We start from the raw sequence: 19722 nt of genomic DNA, 5'->3' as shown, positions 1-19722 counted from the left end.
TGTCCATGCCAGCCAGATATTCTAAATAAACCTCGTCCCATTTGTCAGCATTTGTTCCGTATCCCTTCAAGCTCTTCCTATTCATTTACCCATCCAGATGCCTATCAAATGTTGTAACTGTACCAACCGCCTCCTCCACCTCTGGCAGCTTATTCCACACAATTCTTGTCCCAAATGAGCGAGAAGTCCAGAAAGTGTTGCTGCCTTCAAGGAGGAAGAGACGTAGTAATATTCAAAGGAAGCTTACCATAGACCTAACGTGCATTGTTATAAAAAGAAATTGGAAGTTTATTTCACAGTGCGGCATTTATTTTCACGCTTGCTGTATTGTCTGCTGTTTGGAAAGGAATGGAGTAAAGTTTACTAAACCGTAGCGAGATAATAACTGGGGATATTATTTTCCAGCATGGGCAGTCCCCACCAGCAAAGGCATATAAACAAACACTGGGTGCACCATTCATTTCTTTTTGGCACAATGTTCGTTCCTCTGCTTTGAATTGCTGAAAGTTGTCATTGACTGAATGGGAAAGTACAGACTCTGAAGTTTATAACTGTTACCCTCCTCTCTCCATCTAACCTCCAGTGTAAAGCGCCCACACACTAGCTGAAATCTGAGATGTTTACAGCAGCTGTGCGCTTTTGAGGCAGCTGCATGTGTAGAGTTTCAGTTTTGGTGAAAAAGATTTGATATGTTCCTCAAAGAGTTAACCGGGGCTTTGTCTTTGTGCAGAAATGGGACCTCTGTGCAATTGAAATGAATAATAAACACGCAGGAGGACAGGAAGGTCAAAGCTTCATTTCAGTTGACAGGTTTCTCGGTTGTAAATGGTTTTAACTCCATTCTATGCTGCACAGCTGCCAGTTGAGCATTTTTCTTTTCCCCTTACACTACCACTGTCCCACGTGCTATTTGGAAGATGAAAAACTTGTATGGCACGAATTGCACTCTCCCTTTTCCTTTCTCTCCTTTTCACATGCATGTACCCACAGTTAGTTTTGCACTTGAGAATCGCAGGAGTCAAAAGGCTGGAGTGGAACCCACAACCTCCTCCACGTCACCCTTGGAGATTGTTTCACTTCATGCTATTAAAAGGGGCAAATGTGGGGGGGGGTGGAGAAATAACCTTTTCAAGTGCAGCTACCCCTCGATGTTCTTTTAGGATAATCAAACAAAAACTGAAGTTCTTTTGGTGCTCAGATAATTGTACCAATAGAGGGGTTAACAGCCTAATTATGGTTCTGACATATTCTCCTGAAGATACACTACAAATGCCCATGTAAGGACAGTAGTACTGTGAAAGCTGCTTATTAAGTTTTTGGTTTGGTGCTGTGCCCAGTATTTTGCAGCAATCCCACTTTCTTTGGGCTATCCCTTTGAGATTCAAAATGTGCAACCAATCCAACTGAAATTTTTTTTTTCCCCCTGTTGTGTTTTTCTTGGCACAGTCTGTAGAGTGGAATGTATTTTTCACTTACTAAAAAAAAAAGTAACTGTTTCTCCAAAGTTTGAACAAAGAAAATCTTGTTCCTCTGTCTGGGAGGAGAGGAACTATTAGGGCAATGGGTGTTGTAGTTAGATCTGCACTGTTGGTCATCACTGCGCTGCTGTTGAGAGGATAGTGACTCTGTCTGATTCCCCTTCATATTGAGCTCTTATTTTGTCCAGACAGTGTAGTATGGGGAGGGAGGGTGATGCATGCTCAGAAGCAGCCAAAACCAGAAAAAGGGAACCATTCCTGTCTGCTGACATCCTGGCCGAGTTGAATCAAGGCATTGTTAGAGTATGCAGTGTGAACTGAGAGGGAGCTGGTCTCTATTTGACCACAGCACTCCCAGCATCACCAAGAATATGGCAAATAAACTTCTAGCTGAGACTTGGAAAGAGAACAGTACACACTGCTGTGGTATTAACTCTGGACTGACAAAGGAAGGAGCATTGCTGGTTCGTGCACTGCTTGCTGCTCACTCACTTTCAGAATTATTTGTTTCAGCTGTTGTCATGTCTAACTGGGTGAACTTTCCCCGTGCTATGTAACTGAGCCAGATTCCATTCCCCAGCCTTTGCTGGATGACCAAATCTCAGTTGGTACAAATTGATCATGGTTCCCAAACCCACAGTCCAGCCCACTGGATATCTTAATAAAGAAAACTAAAGTAATTGTGGAAGCTGTAAATCAGAAACAAAAGCGGAAGTTGCTAGAAAAGTTCAGCAGGTCTCTTAGAATCTGTGGAGAGAAATTGGAGTTAATGTTTCTGCTTGAGTCAGCCTTCCTCTGTACTGATGGTAGTTAGGAAAATGTTGGTTTATATGCAGTCAGAGGGAGGGGGAGCCTATGGCTACTCCTTGACTAATTCACAGTTTGGGGGCACTTGGGTGTACAAAATTAGCTATTTAATTCTAAAAGTAGTATATGTCCTGCTCTAATGGTCACACTGGAGCTTGTTTTGTTACAATTTTCAGGTTCCCTGCTCCTTCAGCCTGCAAACCATAACTGCTTGCAACTGTTTTCTTGCTGTTCAAACAGACCCTGACCCTACACACCTGGACTGGTTGACATTTTGATCCTTTGTTTGCTAACTGAGGGTTTCTTTGGGCATGCAAATTTACTCCAGTAGCACAGTACACTTTTCGTTGTGACGATCTTGATTGTTTCAAACTGCCATCCACAGCACACTGAAGCCATATCATTATATCTAATGTTAAACTATTGTGAGTCAGAATGGTCTCGTAGTAATCCTTGCAGCAGCTTAGCTGATCTTCAGTTTGGGGCAGCCGTTGGCTTTGTCTAATGTGATGAAGTTGGTGGAGGTCTTGTGGTGAAACATTGAGGTGACCTTTGCACCGTGGATAATGGACTGATGCTGCAACCTTCAGCTCCATTAATTTGCAACTCTGGTCCGTGTCCTCGGTTCTCTGTCGTTAATAAGAGTTGGGGCACACTTGCACCAGACGTGTTTACAGCACAATCAGGAACCTAACAATTCACAATTGAAACTCTGTTTGACACACCGCTCAATCAGCAGAAACAGCAGTTGGAATTCTGTGCTACCACCCTACTGCACTCTGAAGGTCGTGTCTAAGTCCACACCCCAACAGCATATTGCATCGCAATATAACAAAGACCAATGGAGTAGTTCCTGCTCACCCCCAGTATAAAGATATGTAGAATTTCCAAGTATATGTACATGACAGTATGATTATAACTGTTGTTAATTTGTATTTTCTCTTCTCTGATTTTAAGCTGTACAAAAAGCCTGATGTTCCACTCTATAAAAAGATTCGATCAAGTAAGGCACTTTCCATTTCCCTGCTGCCTCCTTAGAGTTTATTTTAAAATGACTGTATTACTCTTTCCTTCAGCTTTGGAACTGAATCTGTTTTAAATTAATGTTATTTAGATTTTTGTATTTGCATTTTGGTACAGGTATTACAGAGTGCGTCATGTGGAGTGAATGAGTTTTACTGAGTGTCCAAGCCCTCGAGCTCAGTCCGTAGAGGGGCAGGAGTTCCACATTGCTCACCTGCTCTTTAACGGTTTGCTGGGCCTTAGCCGTGATAGCACAGTCATCTCACTCGGGGCACTGGAGTATTCTGCACGCATTCTAATCTTTTGAAATTGTTTCAGTCCACTCTTGGGTCTTTCCCACCTGTTGTCTGCCATGGCCTAGTTGGTAGAACAAGACATGGGAATGGTCCCTACTAAAGTCGAGCTTTCTTTCCTGTGCATTTAGTTGGTGCTGCACTGGGGATCCCAGTCACCTCCAGGATGTGGAAGGGGATAGGTTATTCAGTGATTCTGTCGTTGTTCGTTGCAGGTGCCTTCTGCTGTAGCATTTTGGCGGGTGTTAGATGATGTACAGGGTAAAGATTTAGATTAGATTAGATTCCCCACAGTGTGGAAACAAGCCCTTCGGCCCAACCAGTCCACACTGACCCTCTGAAGAGTAACCCACCCAGACCCATTTCCCTCTGAGTAATGCACCTAACACTACGGGCAATTTAGCATGGCCAATTCACCCTGACCCGCACATCTTTGGACTGTGGGAGGAAACCGGAGCACCCGGAGGAAACCCACACAGACACGGGGAGAATGTGCAAACTCCACACAGTCACCCAAGGCTGGAATTGAACCTGGGACCCTGTTGCTGTGAGGCAGCAGTGCTAACCACTGAGCTGGCCAAGATTGGCATGGAGTTAAAATGCTCAAACAAGTGATGCAGACACAATGGGCTGAATGGCTGCCTCTTGCTCAGCAGCATTTCTGTGATGCAAGTTCCACACAGTGAGTATGCAAAGAGGATGAAGCGAGGAGGCACTGTTTCTTCTCCTCTTCCAATCCACTCCACCACTATATGGACACAGTATGCTCCCAGGTTGCAGCTCACCACCCAGGCAAGGCAGCTGGCAGCAGGAGTTAGCCCTTCAGCATGTGGTAAAAAGGAGATTAAAGATTGGCATCAGCCCCACTGCTGGATTCTGCAGCAAAGAGGCCGCACCTGTTAGCGTGGGCAGCTCTCAGGCTATTGGAATCTCAGCTGTCGGCTTTCTGTCAGTACGGTTTATTGTTTCCCTGTTGACAGCAAGCCGGTGGCTGGGGGGGGGGGGGGGTCTCTGAACAAACTGCAGTTTGTGCGAGCTCAAACTACAGTTGCACGACACAACTGAATCACAAAATGGAATCCCCACCATTTGGCCCAATGAGTCCACACCAACCCTCTGAAGGGCTATCGCACTCCCTACCCCACCTCTGTTATCCTGCATTTTCCATGACTAATCCACCCAGCCTGCACATCTCTGGACACTATGGACAGTTTAACATGGCCAATCCACCCTAACCTGCACATTTTTGGACAGTGGGAGGAAACTAGAGCACCCAGAGGAAACCCACACAGACACTGCGAGAATGTGCCAACTCCACACAGACAGTTGCCCGAGGCTGGAATCAAATCTGGTTCCCTGGTGTTGTGAGGCAGCAGGGCTAACAACTGCCACCCCTAATGAAGGAAAGTTGTGAAGATTGTAATAAATGCACATCCTGATGAAGGATAAGCTTTGTGAGAGTTGGTCATCTGTAACTAGATACCAAACCAAGTGTTGGACGAAGTTTTGCAGCATTGGCTGTTCTGGTTGATATGTCAGCTAGCTGCTTCACGGAGATGTCAGGATTGCTAATTGTCTGGATGCAGGATGGCATTTGCAATGAATCACTGGGACCAGCTGGCAGCTGTTTCTTGGACTGTCCAGCTTGAGAGCCCTCAAGCTAGCCAAAGAGCTTTCAGAAGCCCCCAGTCGCCCAACCCTGAGAAACTCTGCAGCAGGGAAAGGGATCAGCATGGTCTAAGACCAGACTAGGATCCTCCTTCATGTGGGGGACTATACTGTACAGAACATAATGGAAAGCTACTCGAGAGATTAAGGTTGCTTATATGGATGGGGACATTTCAGCGACTGCTGGACATGCACATGGAGAGCAGTGAGTTGAGGGGTGCGTAGGTTAAGTTACTATATTTTATGTTAGGATTAAATCTCGGCACAACATCGTGGACCAAAGGCCCTGTTCTGTGCTGTACTTTTCTATGTTCTATGATGGGTTGTTTCTATCTGGATGGCGTAGTTGACTATACTTAGGAATATCTTCTCCATGTTCGACATATGTTATGTATAACCACAAGTCATATTGTCCTTTTTATAGATGTGTTTGTTGATGTTAAACCTCTCTCTGGGTGCGAGCCCACAACTTGTAACTGTAAGAGGCCAGTCGACCCTGCGGAGAAGAGCTGCATGGAGGACTGTCTGAACAGGTATGTGTAAAACCCTCCAAGTAATCACTCTGCCTTGCTGCTAACCTGGAGACCTATTGAGAATACTGTGGTTTCATCCCTGTTAAATGGCATAGCCCAGATAGACTGGTTGAAGATGCTGCCAAACAGGGGCAGCTGTTGACTGTCCTGCAATAATCTGATCTTGGTGAAGGGGGGATGAAAGTCAGGGAAGTTTGATTGCATTGACTGGATTTATTAAGGCGCAAAGCACTGAGCCCAAAGCAGCAGAAACACCCAGGGATCATCTCCCTGATCTCTGTCAGCTTTGGCAGGGCCCAGCCACTGGACATGTGAAGGAAGTGAGAGTAGTCTGGCCGCGTTTATTCTCCTGATGGGTGCTATTTCAGAGGAATGCACAGCTTTCCATCAACTGCCATAGCTCCATGTTGGCCAGGAGTGACTCAGCTTCGATCACTGATCCACTGCTGAGTCAGCTTCTGTAAACCAGAATGAAAAAGGAACCTTGGATAACCTTGTTGCTGCTACACTATGGAGGACATTGACCAAGATTTCTGTTCCTTCTACCCGCATCAGGTGCAAGCAGAGTTGATGCTGCTGTCAAGTCATCCCAGACAAATGATGCGCACTGCCCTGTGAAGGATTTGGGCAACACAGTGAATCTCCCTAAAGTATTGTCTTGTGCTTTGACCAGCTGGACACAAGGTGCAGCATTCCTTATGTGAGAGGAGAGGAGCCATGCCCTGGTAACTGGGATGGTGGCAGCTGCCCAAGCTCATTTTACCACTTGGCTCCTTGCTGTGCTGTGTTGATGCACATTTGAAGCTATTTGATGCAAGCTCATTAGCAGCTCTTGGCAGTTTGCCTAAAAGCTGTGCACTGATGTTTTTCCTCATATTATTAATTATAATCTGAAGATTTGAGCTGTAATAAAACAGGAAGCCCAGTGTGCCGCATGTTCTGGGAAACAGATGCACAGCCAGCCTTCCAATCTCGATTCATCAGTACTGACAATAGGGTTTGTGTCTCCCCATCAATTTCAGCCTGTTGAACTGCTAAGCAGTTGCCATAGGTTATCTATATTCATCAAGGTCAGGGATGTCATTGTCACTAACCAGAATGCTCTTCAATTGAAGTACCCATTGTTAGCATCAAAAGCCCCCAGGACAGGGACCATGCAGGGTTAGACTCGAGAGTGAAGCTCCCTCTACAGTGTTCCCCATCAAACAGTCCCAGGGTGGGGACAGAGCAGGGTTAGATAGGGCAAAGCTACCTCTACCCCCTAAGTGGGAATGGCAGTCAGTTTATTTTCCTGATGAAGGGCTTTTACCCAAAACATCGATTTTCCTGCTCCTCTGCTGCCTGACCTGCTGTGCTTTTCCAGCACCACTCTAATCTAGAGTCAGTTTATTTTAAGTGCTAAAACACTGATAGATGTCTGAACACTGCATTAGCTTCAGTATTGCTTGCTATAGTTCTATGTGATAGAGGTGTGCAGCACCTTCAGAAACAGATCCTTCGGTCCAACTCGTCCATGCCGACCAGATATCCCAACCCATATTCCTTGCGATTCATATACCCATCCAGATACCTTTTAAATGTTGCAATTGTACTAGCCTCTTCAGGCAGCTCATTCCGTACATGTACCACCCTCTGCGTGAAAAAGTTGCCCTTAGGACTCTTTTGTATCTTTTCTCCTCTCACCCTGAACCTATGCTGTGTAGTTGTGGACTCCCCCAACCCAGGGAAAAGACTTTGTCTGTTTATGTTATTCAAGGAGCCAAGTGGTAAAATGAGCTTGGGCAGCTGCCACCATCCCAGTTACCAGGGCATGTCTCCTCTCCTCTCACATAAGGAATGCTGCACCTTATGTCCTGCTGGTCAAAGCACAAGACAATACTTTTGGGAGATTCACTGTGTTGCCCAAATCCTTCGTGATTTTGTAAACCTCTATAAGGTCACCCCTCAGCCTCAGATGCTCCAGGAAAAACAGCCCCAGCCTGTTCAACCTCTCTCTGTAGCTCAAATCCTCCAATCCTGGCAACATCCTTGTAAGTCTTTTCTGAACCCTTTCAAGTTTCACAACATCTTTCCGATAGGAAGGAGACCAGAATTGCACGCAATGTTCCAAAAGTGGCCTCACCAATGTCCTGTACAGCCAGAATGCCCCCCCCCCCCCCCCCCCAAACTCCTGTACTCCATGCTCTGACCAATAAAGGAAAGCATACCAAACACCTTCTTCACTATCCTATCTACTTGTGACTCCACTTTCAAGGAGCTATGAACCTGCACTCCAAGGTCTCTTTGTTCAGCAACACTCCCTAGGACCTTACCATTAAGTGTATAAGTCCTGCTAAGATTTGCTTTCCCAAAATGCAGCATCTCGCATTTATCTGAATTCAACTCCATCTGCCATTTCTTAGCCCATTGGCCCATCTGATCAAGATCCTGTTGTAATCTGAGCTAAACTTCTTCGCTGTCCACTACACCTCCAATTTTGGTGTCGTCTGCCAACTTACTAACTGTACCTCTTATGCTCGCATCCAAATCATTTATGTAAATGACAAAAAGTAGAGGACCCAGCACCGATCCTTGTGGCACTCCATTGGTCACAGGCCTCCAATCTGAAAAACAACCCTCTACCACCACCCTCGGTCTTCTACCTTTGTGCCAGTTCTGTATCCAAATGGCTAGTTCTCCCTGTATTCCATGAGATCTAACCTTGCTAACCAGTCTCCCATGGGGAACCTTGTCGAACGCCTTACTGAAGTCCATATAGATCATGTCCACCGCTCTGCCATCATGCAACTTGCAGTGTCTTCAAGATCAGTTACGTGTCCAACATGCCTTCGTGTAACTCCACCCGGTGAAGTGTGTGGGCTTTTTGTGGATAAGTTCCCTGAATGGGGTGCCAACATGGTGAATGCTAGAATTGAAGAACAACCCAGTCCCTGTCTGGGGACCCATTTAAAATATAAAGTGCCAGCCCATCTTTTCTCTGACCCTGAGTAAGCAGCTGTACATTTCCAGCTCTCCCTAGAAGTAAAGCAGTGCTGTCATTCACAGTGCTCCCATTGGTTCACATTTTACGAAACACAGAGACTGATCGCAATGTCAAGCGCAGCTGATCCCCTGTCTTTGTTGTAGGATGATCTTTGCAGAGTGTGCCCCAAGCACATGTCCCTGTGATGAGCATTGCTGTAACCAGCGGATCCAGAGGCATGAGTGGGTGCAGTGCCTGGAGAGGTTTCGAGCAGAAGGTAAAGGCTGGGGCATTCGCACCAAGGAAGCTCTGAAGGCCGGGCAGTTCATCATCGAATATCTGGGCGAGGTGGTCAGTGAGCAAGAGTTCAGGTAAGCAGACCTTCCATATTCCGTCTGTATTGTGCAGGAACTAGATATCCCAACAGAATCCAATTTCTGATCATTACTTAGAGTAATAGAGCTGTGCAGTACAGAAACCAATCCTTCGGTCCATGCTGACCCAGATATCCCAACCCAATCTAGTCCCAACTGCCAGTACCCAGCCCATATCCCTCCAAACCCTTCCTATTCATATATCCATCCTAATGCCTCTTAAATGTTGCAATTGTACCAGCCTCCACCACATCCTCTGGCAGCTCATTCCATACACGTACCACCTTCTGTGTGAAAAAGTTACACCGTAGGTCTCTTTTATATTTCTCCCCTCTCACCCTAAATCTGTGCCCTCTCGTTCTGGACTCCCTGACCCCAGGAAAAAGACTTTGCCTATTTATCCAATCCATGCCCCTCATCATTTTATAAACCTCTATAAGGTCACCCCTCAGCCTCCGACGCTCCAGGGAAAACAGCCCCAGCCTGTTCAGCCTCTCCCTGTAGCTCAAACCCTCCAACCCTGGCAACATCCTTGTCAATCTTTTCTGAACCCTTTCAAGTTTGACAACATCTTATTGAGAGGAAGTGCTGAGCAGTGAGCAGGAGTGTGATGTAGTGCCAGAGGTTGGGTCGTTTATTTGGAAGCAGCCCTTCTGTCTTTATGGAGCAGTCGAGGGGTATCTTCTCGTGCTTATGTTGGCTGCAGAGTTGAACAGTCCTAATTCACGGTAAAGATATGGGGTATAGATCAAGTCAGACAGGTTCTGATTAGCATCCATTTGGCAAAAACAAGTGAGAAGTGCAGAAGGAAAGTTTTACTCCATTGATCTTGACACTAAATGATTCCGGCTCCTGGTTGCATCCAGCCTCAACATTCTATCCTGGAAAAAGGAAAATGCCCACTTACACAGCTTCCATAAAATGTTACAGTGCAGAAATCAGAGCAGGCTCTTGTCACTGCTGTCAATCTCTGCAATGTCTAATACTGTCCTGATGTCCTTGTCGTTTGATACTATTTACCCAATGAATGTTTTTTTGGCTGAGATTTGCCAAAATACAATATTTGGATTCATTGTTTCTCTGAGAGTTCTTGGAAATGAAAGGAAAGAACTCCTATTTCCAATAACATCTTTCACGTCTTTGGAGTGAGTGAGTGTGTGTGTATGTGTGTGTGTGTCTCCTCAGGATAGCAGCCGGTGACAAGTGGTGTTCCGCTATACATTAACAATCTGGATGAAGGAACTGAGGGCATTCTCCCTACGTTTGCAGACAAATGCAAAGATAAGTAGAGGGAGAGGTAGCATTGAGCTGGTGGGGTGGCTGCAGAAGGATTTGGACAGGCTAGGAGAGTGGGCAAAGAAGTGGCAGAATACAACGTGGGCAAGTAAGAGGTAGGAAAAATTGAAGCATGGACTGTTTTCTAAATGGGGAGAAAATTCAGAAATCTGAAGTGCAAAGCGTCTTGGGAGTTCGAGTCCAGGATTCTCTCAAGGAAAACTTGTAGGTTGAGTCAGTAGTTAGGAATGCAAATGCAATTATGATTATTTTGAGAGGACTTGAATGTAAAAACAGGGATGTACATCTGAGGCTTCATAAGGCTCTGGTCAGACCATATTTGGAGTATTGTGTGCAGTTTTGGGCCCCATATCTCTGCAAAGATGTACCACACCTGGAGCGCGTTCAGAGGAGATTCACAAGAATGGACCCAGGAATGAAAAGCTTAACATATGGGGAATGTTTGAGGACTCTGGGTCTATACTCGATGGAGTTCAGAAGGATGAGGGGGATCTCATTGAAGCTTAGACTCTGTCCAGGCCGTTCAGTATTCTGTATGTTGGGAAGATGTTTCCATTGGGAGGAGAGACTAGGACCTGAGGGCACAGCCTTCGAGTAAAGGGAAGACCTTTTAGAACAGAGATAAGGAGAAACGTCTTCAACCAGAGAGTGGGGAATCTGTGGAATGCACTGTCACAGAAGGCTGTAGAGGCCAGGTTGATGAGTATACTTAAGGCTGAGATAGACAGGTTCTTGAATATCAAAAGGATCAAGGGTTACATGGAGGAAGCAGGAGAACGGGGTTGAGAAATTTATCAGCTGTGATTGAATGATGGAGCAGATTCGATGGGCTGAATGGTCTGATTTCTACTCCTAGGTCTTATGGGATGTCCCAGTCAATGAAACCATGAAAGTGTGTTTTGAAATACAATTGTGATATAGGCACATACTGCAACGAAGGTGTGCACAGTAATTTTTGAGGACATCGGCTTAAGGTAAGAGGGGGTATGTTTAAAGATGTGAGGCAAGTTTATTTACACAGAGGGTGGTAAGTGCCTGGAATGCGCTGCCATAGGAGGTGGATACAGTAGGAATGATTCCGAGGCATCTTGACAGATACAAGAATAGGCAGGTAATAGAGGCATTCTGGATTAGTGGTGCTGGAAGAGCACAGCAGTTCAGGCAGCATCCAAGGGGCTTCGACATCGACGTTTCGGGCAAGAAGGGCTTTTGCCCGAAACGTCGATTTCGAAGCTCCTTGGATGCTGCGTGAACTGCTGTGCTCTTCCAGCACCACTGTAATCCAGAGTCTGATTTCCAGCATCTGCAGTCATTGTTTTTACCAAGGTAATAGAGGCCAGGTGCACTGCAAAGAGGCTAAAGGTTAATTTAGAAAGGTATTGTACGTCAATCTTGTTGGGCTGGAGGGGCCTGTTCTTGTGCTGTATTGATCTTCGTAGGATGATTCCACCAAGTAACAGCCATGACTCTCTCGGTGGTGTGTTTTGAGGACTGCATGGATGGAGGTCTAGGCACTGAGAGGAGTTTTCGGGTCTTCCTCAAAGTGCCTGTGGATGTTTAACCACCAGCTGAACAGCTGACTCCATTGAAATTGAATTTGAACCCTCAGCCTTGTGTCTCGGACAGAGCTGAGGTAGACTGTTTGAATATCTTCTCTAATCTTCCCTAGGAACCGAATGATAGAACAATACCAGAACCACAATGATCATTACTGCTTGAACCTGGACAGTGGGATGGTAATCGACAGTTACCGCATGGGGAATGAGGCACGGTTTATCAATCACAGCTGCAGTCCTAACTGTGAAATGCAAAAATGGTAAGAGACAGAAGCAAATGTACATTGAACATACTACTGCACGTGGTGTTTACAAGCAGGTTTCTGGTTAAAAGTGCTGTGCAATGTTAGCAATAAATCCATCCAGTTGCCTGGTTACATGAAAAGTCTTGCTTTCGGAACTACATGCCGAATAAATGTGTTGTTGATCTGTGGAAGCATGAAGTGCACTGGTTGAGAACAAGAAAGAACACAACTAAAGAAAATGTAAATTGATTATTTAAACTTCAGCATGTTCCCAACAGTAAATGGAGCAGTAACTGTCTGGGTAAACATGACTACTGTTTTCATCTGCTTTGTCTGGTCGGATTTGATATAGAATGTTTGCTCTTCTGGGGGTGGTACGATGGCTCAGTGGTTACCACTGCTGCCTCACAGCACCAGGGTCCCAGGTTTGATTCCAGCCTCAGGCAACTGTCTCTGTGGAGTTTGTACGTTCTTCCTGTGTCTGCGTGGGTTTACTCCTCTTTCCTCCCACATTCCAAAGATGTGCAATGCTAAATTGCCCATAGTGTTAGGTGCATTAGTTAGAGGGCAATGGGTCTGGGTGGGTTACTCTTCGGAGAGTCTGTGTGGAGTTGTTGGGTCGAAGGGCCTGTTTCCACGTTGTAAAGAATCGAATCTAATCTAATCTTTAAAAAAAATAGTGCCAGAAGATCTTTAACATTGACAGGATAGATTGTAGCTGGCTGTCACTGCCAATGTTAAATGCCCTCATGTACCCCACACTGTTGTTGAACTGAACAGTGGCATCCTTAAAAATCTCACAACATCACATTATAGTCCAACAGGTCTATTTGGAAGTACTAGCTTTCAGAGCACTGCTCCTTCATCAGATAACTAGTGGGGCAGGATCATAAGACACAATTTATAGCAAACTATCACAGTGTCATGCAATTAAAATCTAGATTGCTGTTTGTTCAGTGTATCATTTTAATTGCATGACACTGTGATAGTTTGCTATAAATTGTGTCTTATGATCCTGCCCCACTAGTTACCCCATGAAGGAGCAGTGCTCTGAAAGCTAGTGCTTCCAATTAAACCTGTTGGACTATAACCTGGTGTTGTGAGATTTTTAACTTTGTCCACCCCAGTCCAACACCAGCTCCTCCATATTAGTAGCACAATGAAAGATACTCGTGCAGTCCTGCTTTAGACAGTCCACTGCAGCTATGATCTAGGGGTTCATAAATGACTAATTCAATATACTGGGAGATCAAGGCACTGCTTTGGCCCAAAACCATGTGACCTCCATCACCATGTGTCGACTCCACCCATCAAAGACTGACCAGACTCTGTTCTCAAGATCCAAATCAACTGAAGTGTTCCTGTTTGCTATATTGGAGCTACTGTGACCAAGGGTCGTCATCTACAATTGATTACATTACTTCATTTAGGGTTTTAGACCTCTAAGGGAATCATCGGAACTAAAATGTACTCCTTCAGTCGTTATGTGTCTGCAAAGGGGTGCAGGTAATTTTACAGTCGAGCCCAGCCATGTTACTGAGATGAGTTCTCAATGCAGAAAAAAGAACTTATCTTCAAGTTGCACTCAGGACAGCTAATATCAGCACATTTTTAATTTTGGTATCACAGCTGAGGCTAACCCTACCTTTAGGTAGTATTCACAGCCTGGCACCAGATAATTGTAAGGAACAGAATCAGGCCTTCTGAGATTTGTCATCTCCCTGCCCTGGGACATGGAGATTAATTTTTGTACCTCTTGAAGCATCATACAGATTGAGTTTAGAATTGTGCAGCTCTGAGATAAACTGCATAAACAATCATGAACAAAGTACACATTTCATTTTCTGCTCTAGGTCGGTTAATGGTGTTTACAGGATTGGGCTGTTTGCCTTGAAAGATGTAATGGCTGGGACTGAACTGACGTATGACTACAACTTCCATGCATTCAACCTGGAGAAGCAGGTAATGTGGTTGGCTGCAGCATTCTGTAACCATTCACACACTACAGCACCACACCTACTGTCTGCAAAAAGTCATCCAAAATATCTCGTTCACTGCACGCTATAGAAACCACTATGAAGTTAGATAAAACCCAATGTTTTGTTAGTTTTCCCAATGACAGTACGTGCCCCGGAACTCCACCGAGGGCCATTTTCTCAGTAAGCCTAGTTTGAACCATATCAGGCTGTGTTCGGAATCTCACTCTGCACTTAGTCACCACAACTTATGTCGTGAATGGGTCTGGGTGGGTGTGCTTCGGCAGGTCGGTGGGGACTTAGATTAGCTTAGATTACTTACAGTGTGGAAACAGGCCCTTTTGCCCAACAAGTCCACACTGACCCGCCGAAGCGCAACCCACCCAGACCCATTCCCCCTACATTTACCCCTTCACCTTGGGCCGAAGGGCCTGTTTCCACACTGTAAGTAATCTAATCGTATATATACGGTGACAGTGTTGTTAAAAGCAGGACTATGATGCAGCCTGCGCACTTGAAGCTTACAGTCCTTCCTCCTTTTTAACTGATGTGCAGTTGCTTTACTCACAAGGTGATGGCTACAAGGAATGTGTGTGATTATTTTTCTTTCCTCCACCCTGTTTTAGGACCATGAAGAACTGTATGATCACCTTGGCTAATGATATGACCATTTGGGTCCCCTCAGCATTACACTGAGAGAGTTTAATCACATGGGGTTTAGAATGGGGGTCTCAGCACTGTTCTTTTGGGTGTCTACTCCTCTCTACCTGTGTGAATCAAAATGGGACATTACAAACGTGAACGCACTGTGCTGACTGAGTGGTGTTCCATAAATTGTATCAGTTTCTGAAATCAGCCTAAAGCAGTTAGCACATCTGAAGAAGTGACGGAAATGCTGTTGGGGTTGTTTCCATGTGTTTCCTTTATATTTAAACATGAACAGCCCAAATGGCACAGTAACAGAAAACTGTGTCAATGTTCTCACTTCATTTCAGTGTGTCAGATATTGTGTTGAACTTCTGTTGTCCCGGCTGAAAAATTCACGTCTGCATTAGTTTAAGGCTCTTTCATTCCCAGCGAATATCAGACAGGAAGACAGCCACCCATAATATGGAAATACATTGATCTCAGTAATTGAAATTGAAACTTATCATACTGTGCATCAGAGAAGCTGCTCTCTTATTAAACTGGGGCCAGAAATATTTAGGTAGACCTTTACTGTACCTGACCTGGTAATGTTCACTGGTGACAGTGTAGTGGAAGCTTTACTGTGCTATCCCTGTCTTGTGAATGTTTGCTGGGGGACAGTGTTGAGGAAGCTTTACTCTAACCCCATGCAGTCCTCTCCTTGGGGTATCTTTATGGACCCAGTGTAGAGGAAGCATTTCTTTTTATCTAACCCCATGCTGTCCCTGTCCTGAGAATATTTTTAGGTACAGTCGAGATTGTTTAAGATCAAGAATTTAACCTGAGTAATCAAAGTGATATGGTAAACCTCTGCTTACAATAGATGTGGTTTGTTGACAGATTGTAAGCCAGATAAGTCACTTTTGCTTCACCAAAATACACTGGTGTGACCAATCACCAGTTAAGATCATAATTCTATTCGGCCAAACTCCAGGACTCTGACACAAAAGCACAATACTTTAGTATGCAGTAAATTTTCACCAAGTCATATGAAGTGAAACTAGGGTTAAAGTTTAGGTCAATGCTCTTTCATCAGGCAGGCTGTGAAAAATGGCCATCGACCGAAAACATTAACTCTATTTCGCTGTGCAGGTCTTGATTGACTTGTTGAGTTTCCCTGGGTCTCTCTGTACAATGGGCTCTGTCAGAAAGAACACCGAGGTTCTTGAAACTTGACAGCGCTGGGGAAGCCTTGAATTGAATCCTCCGCATTTTTTGACCCAGCGGCTCTGATTTGTTTGAATGCCACGTGTAGCTGATGCACTGGGCTCATGAAGTTTGAAGAGTGAATTCACCAAGGCATGGCTAAAACCACCGGCATTTCTTGGGTGTTTTGTGTATTGCAGCAAATTTGTAAATGTGGGGCGGAGAAATGTCGTGGCATTATCGGAGGACGCAGCCAGAGGGTGAATGGATTGCTGAACAAAAATGGCCAGCAGGCAAATGGACAGAAGAAACCAGGCAGATTGAAGGAGAAGAGGAAATCCAAGCACAGGTTAAAGAAAAGGGTAAGTCATAGAATCCCTACGGTGAGGGAGCAGGCCATTTGGTCCATCTAGTCCGCACTAATTCTCCAAAGAGCTTGCCGCCCCTTCCCTATCCCTGTAACCCTGCATTTCCCATGGCTAACCCACCTAGCCTGCACATTCCTGAATATTGATGGGCAATTTAGCATGCCCAATTCACCCTAGCCTGCACATCTTTGGACCGTGAGAGGAAACCGGAGTCCGCACCTGAAAGAAATCCATGCAGACACTACGAATGTGCAAACTCCATACAGTTGTCTGAGGCTGGAGTCGAACCTGGGTCCCTGGTGCTGTGAGGCCGTAGTGCTAACCACTGAGCCCCAATCATACAAATAGATGTGGTTGTCACTGGCTGGGCCAGCATTTATTTCCCATTCCCAATTACTCCTGAACTGAGTGATTTGCTTGACCATTTTGGGGAGTCCATCACATTTGCTATGGGTCTGCAGTTGCATGTCAGCCAGTCCAGGTAAGGATAGCAGGTGTCCTTCCCCTAAAGGTCACTAGTGAATCGGGGCTTTTATGTCATTGCCAATGTTTGTGATTACCATCACTGTGACTTGCTTTCTAGATAAACTTATAATCAAACTGTTCAGAGATGTTATGACACACCTCTGGAGGAAGTGGAACCTGAGCCCTGGCTCCTAGCTCAGAGGTAGAGGTTCTACAACTGCAGAGCCCCCACAGATTTTCTCTTTATTCCAAGTGTCATTAATCGAAGCTAAATGAATTGGTGGATTTTAGATCCGATCATAGTCAACCAGCTGCCAAAGTGGGATTTGAACCTCTGACCCCCATAGCATGAGGTTGGGCATCTGGATTGCCACTAGGCCATGGCCTCCCACTGTGTTTATTCTTTGGAGCAGTATGCGTCCTTTATTTTCTCTATGCTTCTCTTTTCCTCTCTTGGAGTGGCTGACTTATGGTCCAGTGCCCTATTGGCTAATGTCTTCCATGAGACTTGGCAGTGATGTAAGGGTACATTGCTCCAAAGTTTGATTCTTTCCTTGTCTATCATACATATTCCGTGATGGAGACATAACCTAGTGATCAGGAGCAGGAATCCTAACTGATGTCCCCATTTCCGATCACTGTTCCTTGTTGGAGCCACTGTCTAGCAATCAGGAACTGGAACCCTGATTGACATTTTCACTCCCAAACCCTAACCAAGGAACATTGAGGCTGAGAGTGGGTAACTGAGTATATGTTGAAAGCTAGGGGGATAGATATGGAATCACTTTGCCTTGCCCAGGTTAGTCGCTTTGTTTTGTTCATTCCCAGAAGAGCTGTGTGGTTGTTCCATCTCAAAGATACACATCTGCTGTAGTTGGAGTTTGCCTGTGATTTAAGGATGTCAAAAGCAAGTGCATGTCTCAACTATTCATTTTGTGTTTAATCACAGAGGGGGCATGTATCAGAGGAGCCGAGTGAAAATGTTAACAACCCTGCCAAACTGAGCCAACCTCACCAGATGAAGCCCATGTCCAACAGGGAGAGGTAGGACTTGATGTTCAGCAACAAAGTCACACCATACAACTACACAGATTCTACAGAATGCTTTCCTAATGTCATCAATTGTGGGTTAGTTTGCAAAATGTGCTGTGGGTGATCAGTATCTTCTCCCAAAAAGAGCCAGTCCCACCAAGAATTTCCTTAAACTAGCCTTTCTCCCCGCCCTCGCCCTCGCCCTCGCCCTCGCCCTCGCCCTCCCCGCCCTCGCCCTCGCCCTTTCCTCCCCCTCTCTCTCTCTCACACACTCAGACCCGCATATATGTGCTCACACCCCAACATCACACTGTTTAAAACCAGCCATCTGCTTCCTGTGGCGAGTTACTGTATTCAAACTGGCATTGTCTAACTCTGCACGGCCTAGAATAGTGTGTTTGGGTTGTACATCTCACGCTAGGGGACAGTCTTGCTCTTCATGATCCCAATCCAGTATTGACACTACAACTTGCCAAACAAATTGCTGATCCCACTCAACCCATGTGTGAGTGTCCAGCTCCGAATGGCAATCGGAAACTTTCTGTGACTGAGAAATTGACTAATCAAGTCCAACTGCAGCACTGCGGCAGGCTGCCAAATAACCGATGGCAGTGCAGCATTGATGGAGTAGCAGAGTGCCCTTTATCGTTTTCTGTGACCAGACCATGCTGAGCAATGGCCTCGAGCTGTAGTTTAGTGCTGTCCTGGTGCTGGTGTTACCATAATGATGCATTATGGAGGCCCACTAACATCTTAGTTGTCACTTCCAGCTCGTGTTGTGTGACGTGCCGAAGCAATTCTCAATTAAATGTTTTCACAATGCTGTAACAATAGGATTGTTCTTATTTCACCCAGTTAGTCTTCCTTGAAAAGCAGAAGTTGCTGGAAAAACCCACTAGGTCTGGCAGCATCTGTGAAGAGAAATTAAAGTTAATGCTGTTCAGTTCTGAGGGGCTCACCAGACCCAAAACGTTAATTTTGATATCTCTTTGCAGATGCTGTCAGGCGTGCTGAGTGTTTCCAGTAACTTCTTTTGCAACATCTGCAGTTCTTTTGGTTAATCTTCTGAGTTAACTCGGGTCTGTGGTGATAGCAGGTGATTCTGGAAACACGCAGCTACTCGTCGGCATCTGAGAGAAGCTCAGATTCTGTCCATCTGAACTGATTTTGAGCCTTATCCCTAAATATTTGCCCATCTGAGTGTGGTTGCAACGTGGATTTCCAGCAGTTTCTGTTCCTTGCATTCAAGGCTTATTGATTTGATCTTGGCTGCTTTCTGAAACACATCTCTCTTCTCTCTCCCCTGGGGTATATAGATTGTGGGTGGCTGTTTTGAGGGTACATCCACATATGGCACATGGGAATCTTTTTAAAGGGCAGTCGATTAGAGTTCAGGACCAGTACATTCCTGTCACCATGAAGGATAAGGACAGCAAGATTCGGAACCTTGGATGCCGAGAAATTGAGAGTTTAGTCAGCAAGAAGAAAGAAGCAAATGTAAACTTTAGCGAGCTGAAGACCGACAGAGCCTTCGTGGAATATAAAGGAAAAAACTTAAAGAAGGAACGAGGAGGGCTGAGAGGGATTAACGGGATTAAGGAAAATCCCAAGGCTTTTTATATGTATCTAAGGAGCAAGAGGGTAGCCAGGGGAAGTGTGGAGGATGCGTGGAGCCAGAGGGTGTGTGTGAGGTCCTTCACAAAGGAGAAGAACCTGGTGGATGGTGAATCCTGGGGAGCCATGTTGATATTCTAGGGCATGTCCATGTAAAAAAGGTGGTGTTGGGTGGTTTGAAACTTAAGGTGGATCTGTC

The 19722-nt window shown here is 45.4% G+C and overlaps 1 protein-coding gene across 7 annotated transcripts in view; it reads left to right on the top strand.

The window, feature by feature from the left end:
* The window catches only part of ash1l (ash1 (absent, small, or homeotic)-like (Drosophila)), a 243118-nt gene that overhangs the window by 170270 nt on the left and 53126 nt on the right, over nt 1–19722 (top strand). For all 7 annotated transcript variants that reach the window (XM_072548810.1, XM_072548804.1, XM_072548807.1 and 4 more), the window contains 7 exons: nt 3243–3288; nt 5694–5802; nt 8929–9135; nt 12104–12250; nt 14089–14197; nt 16245–16406; nt 17827–17921. In XM_072548810.1, the coding sequence (XP_072404911.1) occupies nt 3243–3288; nt 5694–5802; nt 8929–9135; nt 12104–12250; nt 14089–14197; nt 16245–16406; nt 17827–17921 (875 nt within the window). The remainder of the gene's footprint in view (nt 1–3242; nt 3289–5693; nt 5803–8928; nt 9136–12103; nt 12251–14088; nt 14198–16244; nt 16407–17826; nt 17922–19722) is intronic.

This window comes from Chiloscyllium punctatum, chromosome 28 (assembly GCF_047496795.1).
Source record: "Chiloscyllium punctatum isolate Juve2018m chromosome 28, sChiPun1.3, whole genome shotgun sequence".
NCBI lineage: Eukaryota > Metazoa > Chordata > Chondrichthyes > Orectolobiformes > Hemiscylliidae > Chiloscyllium > Chiloscyllium punctatum.
The sequence above is the reverse complement of the archived record's forward strand: the minus strand, read 5'-3'. Positions and strand labels throughout refer to the sequence as shown.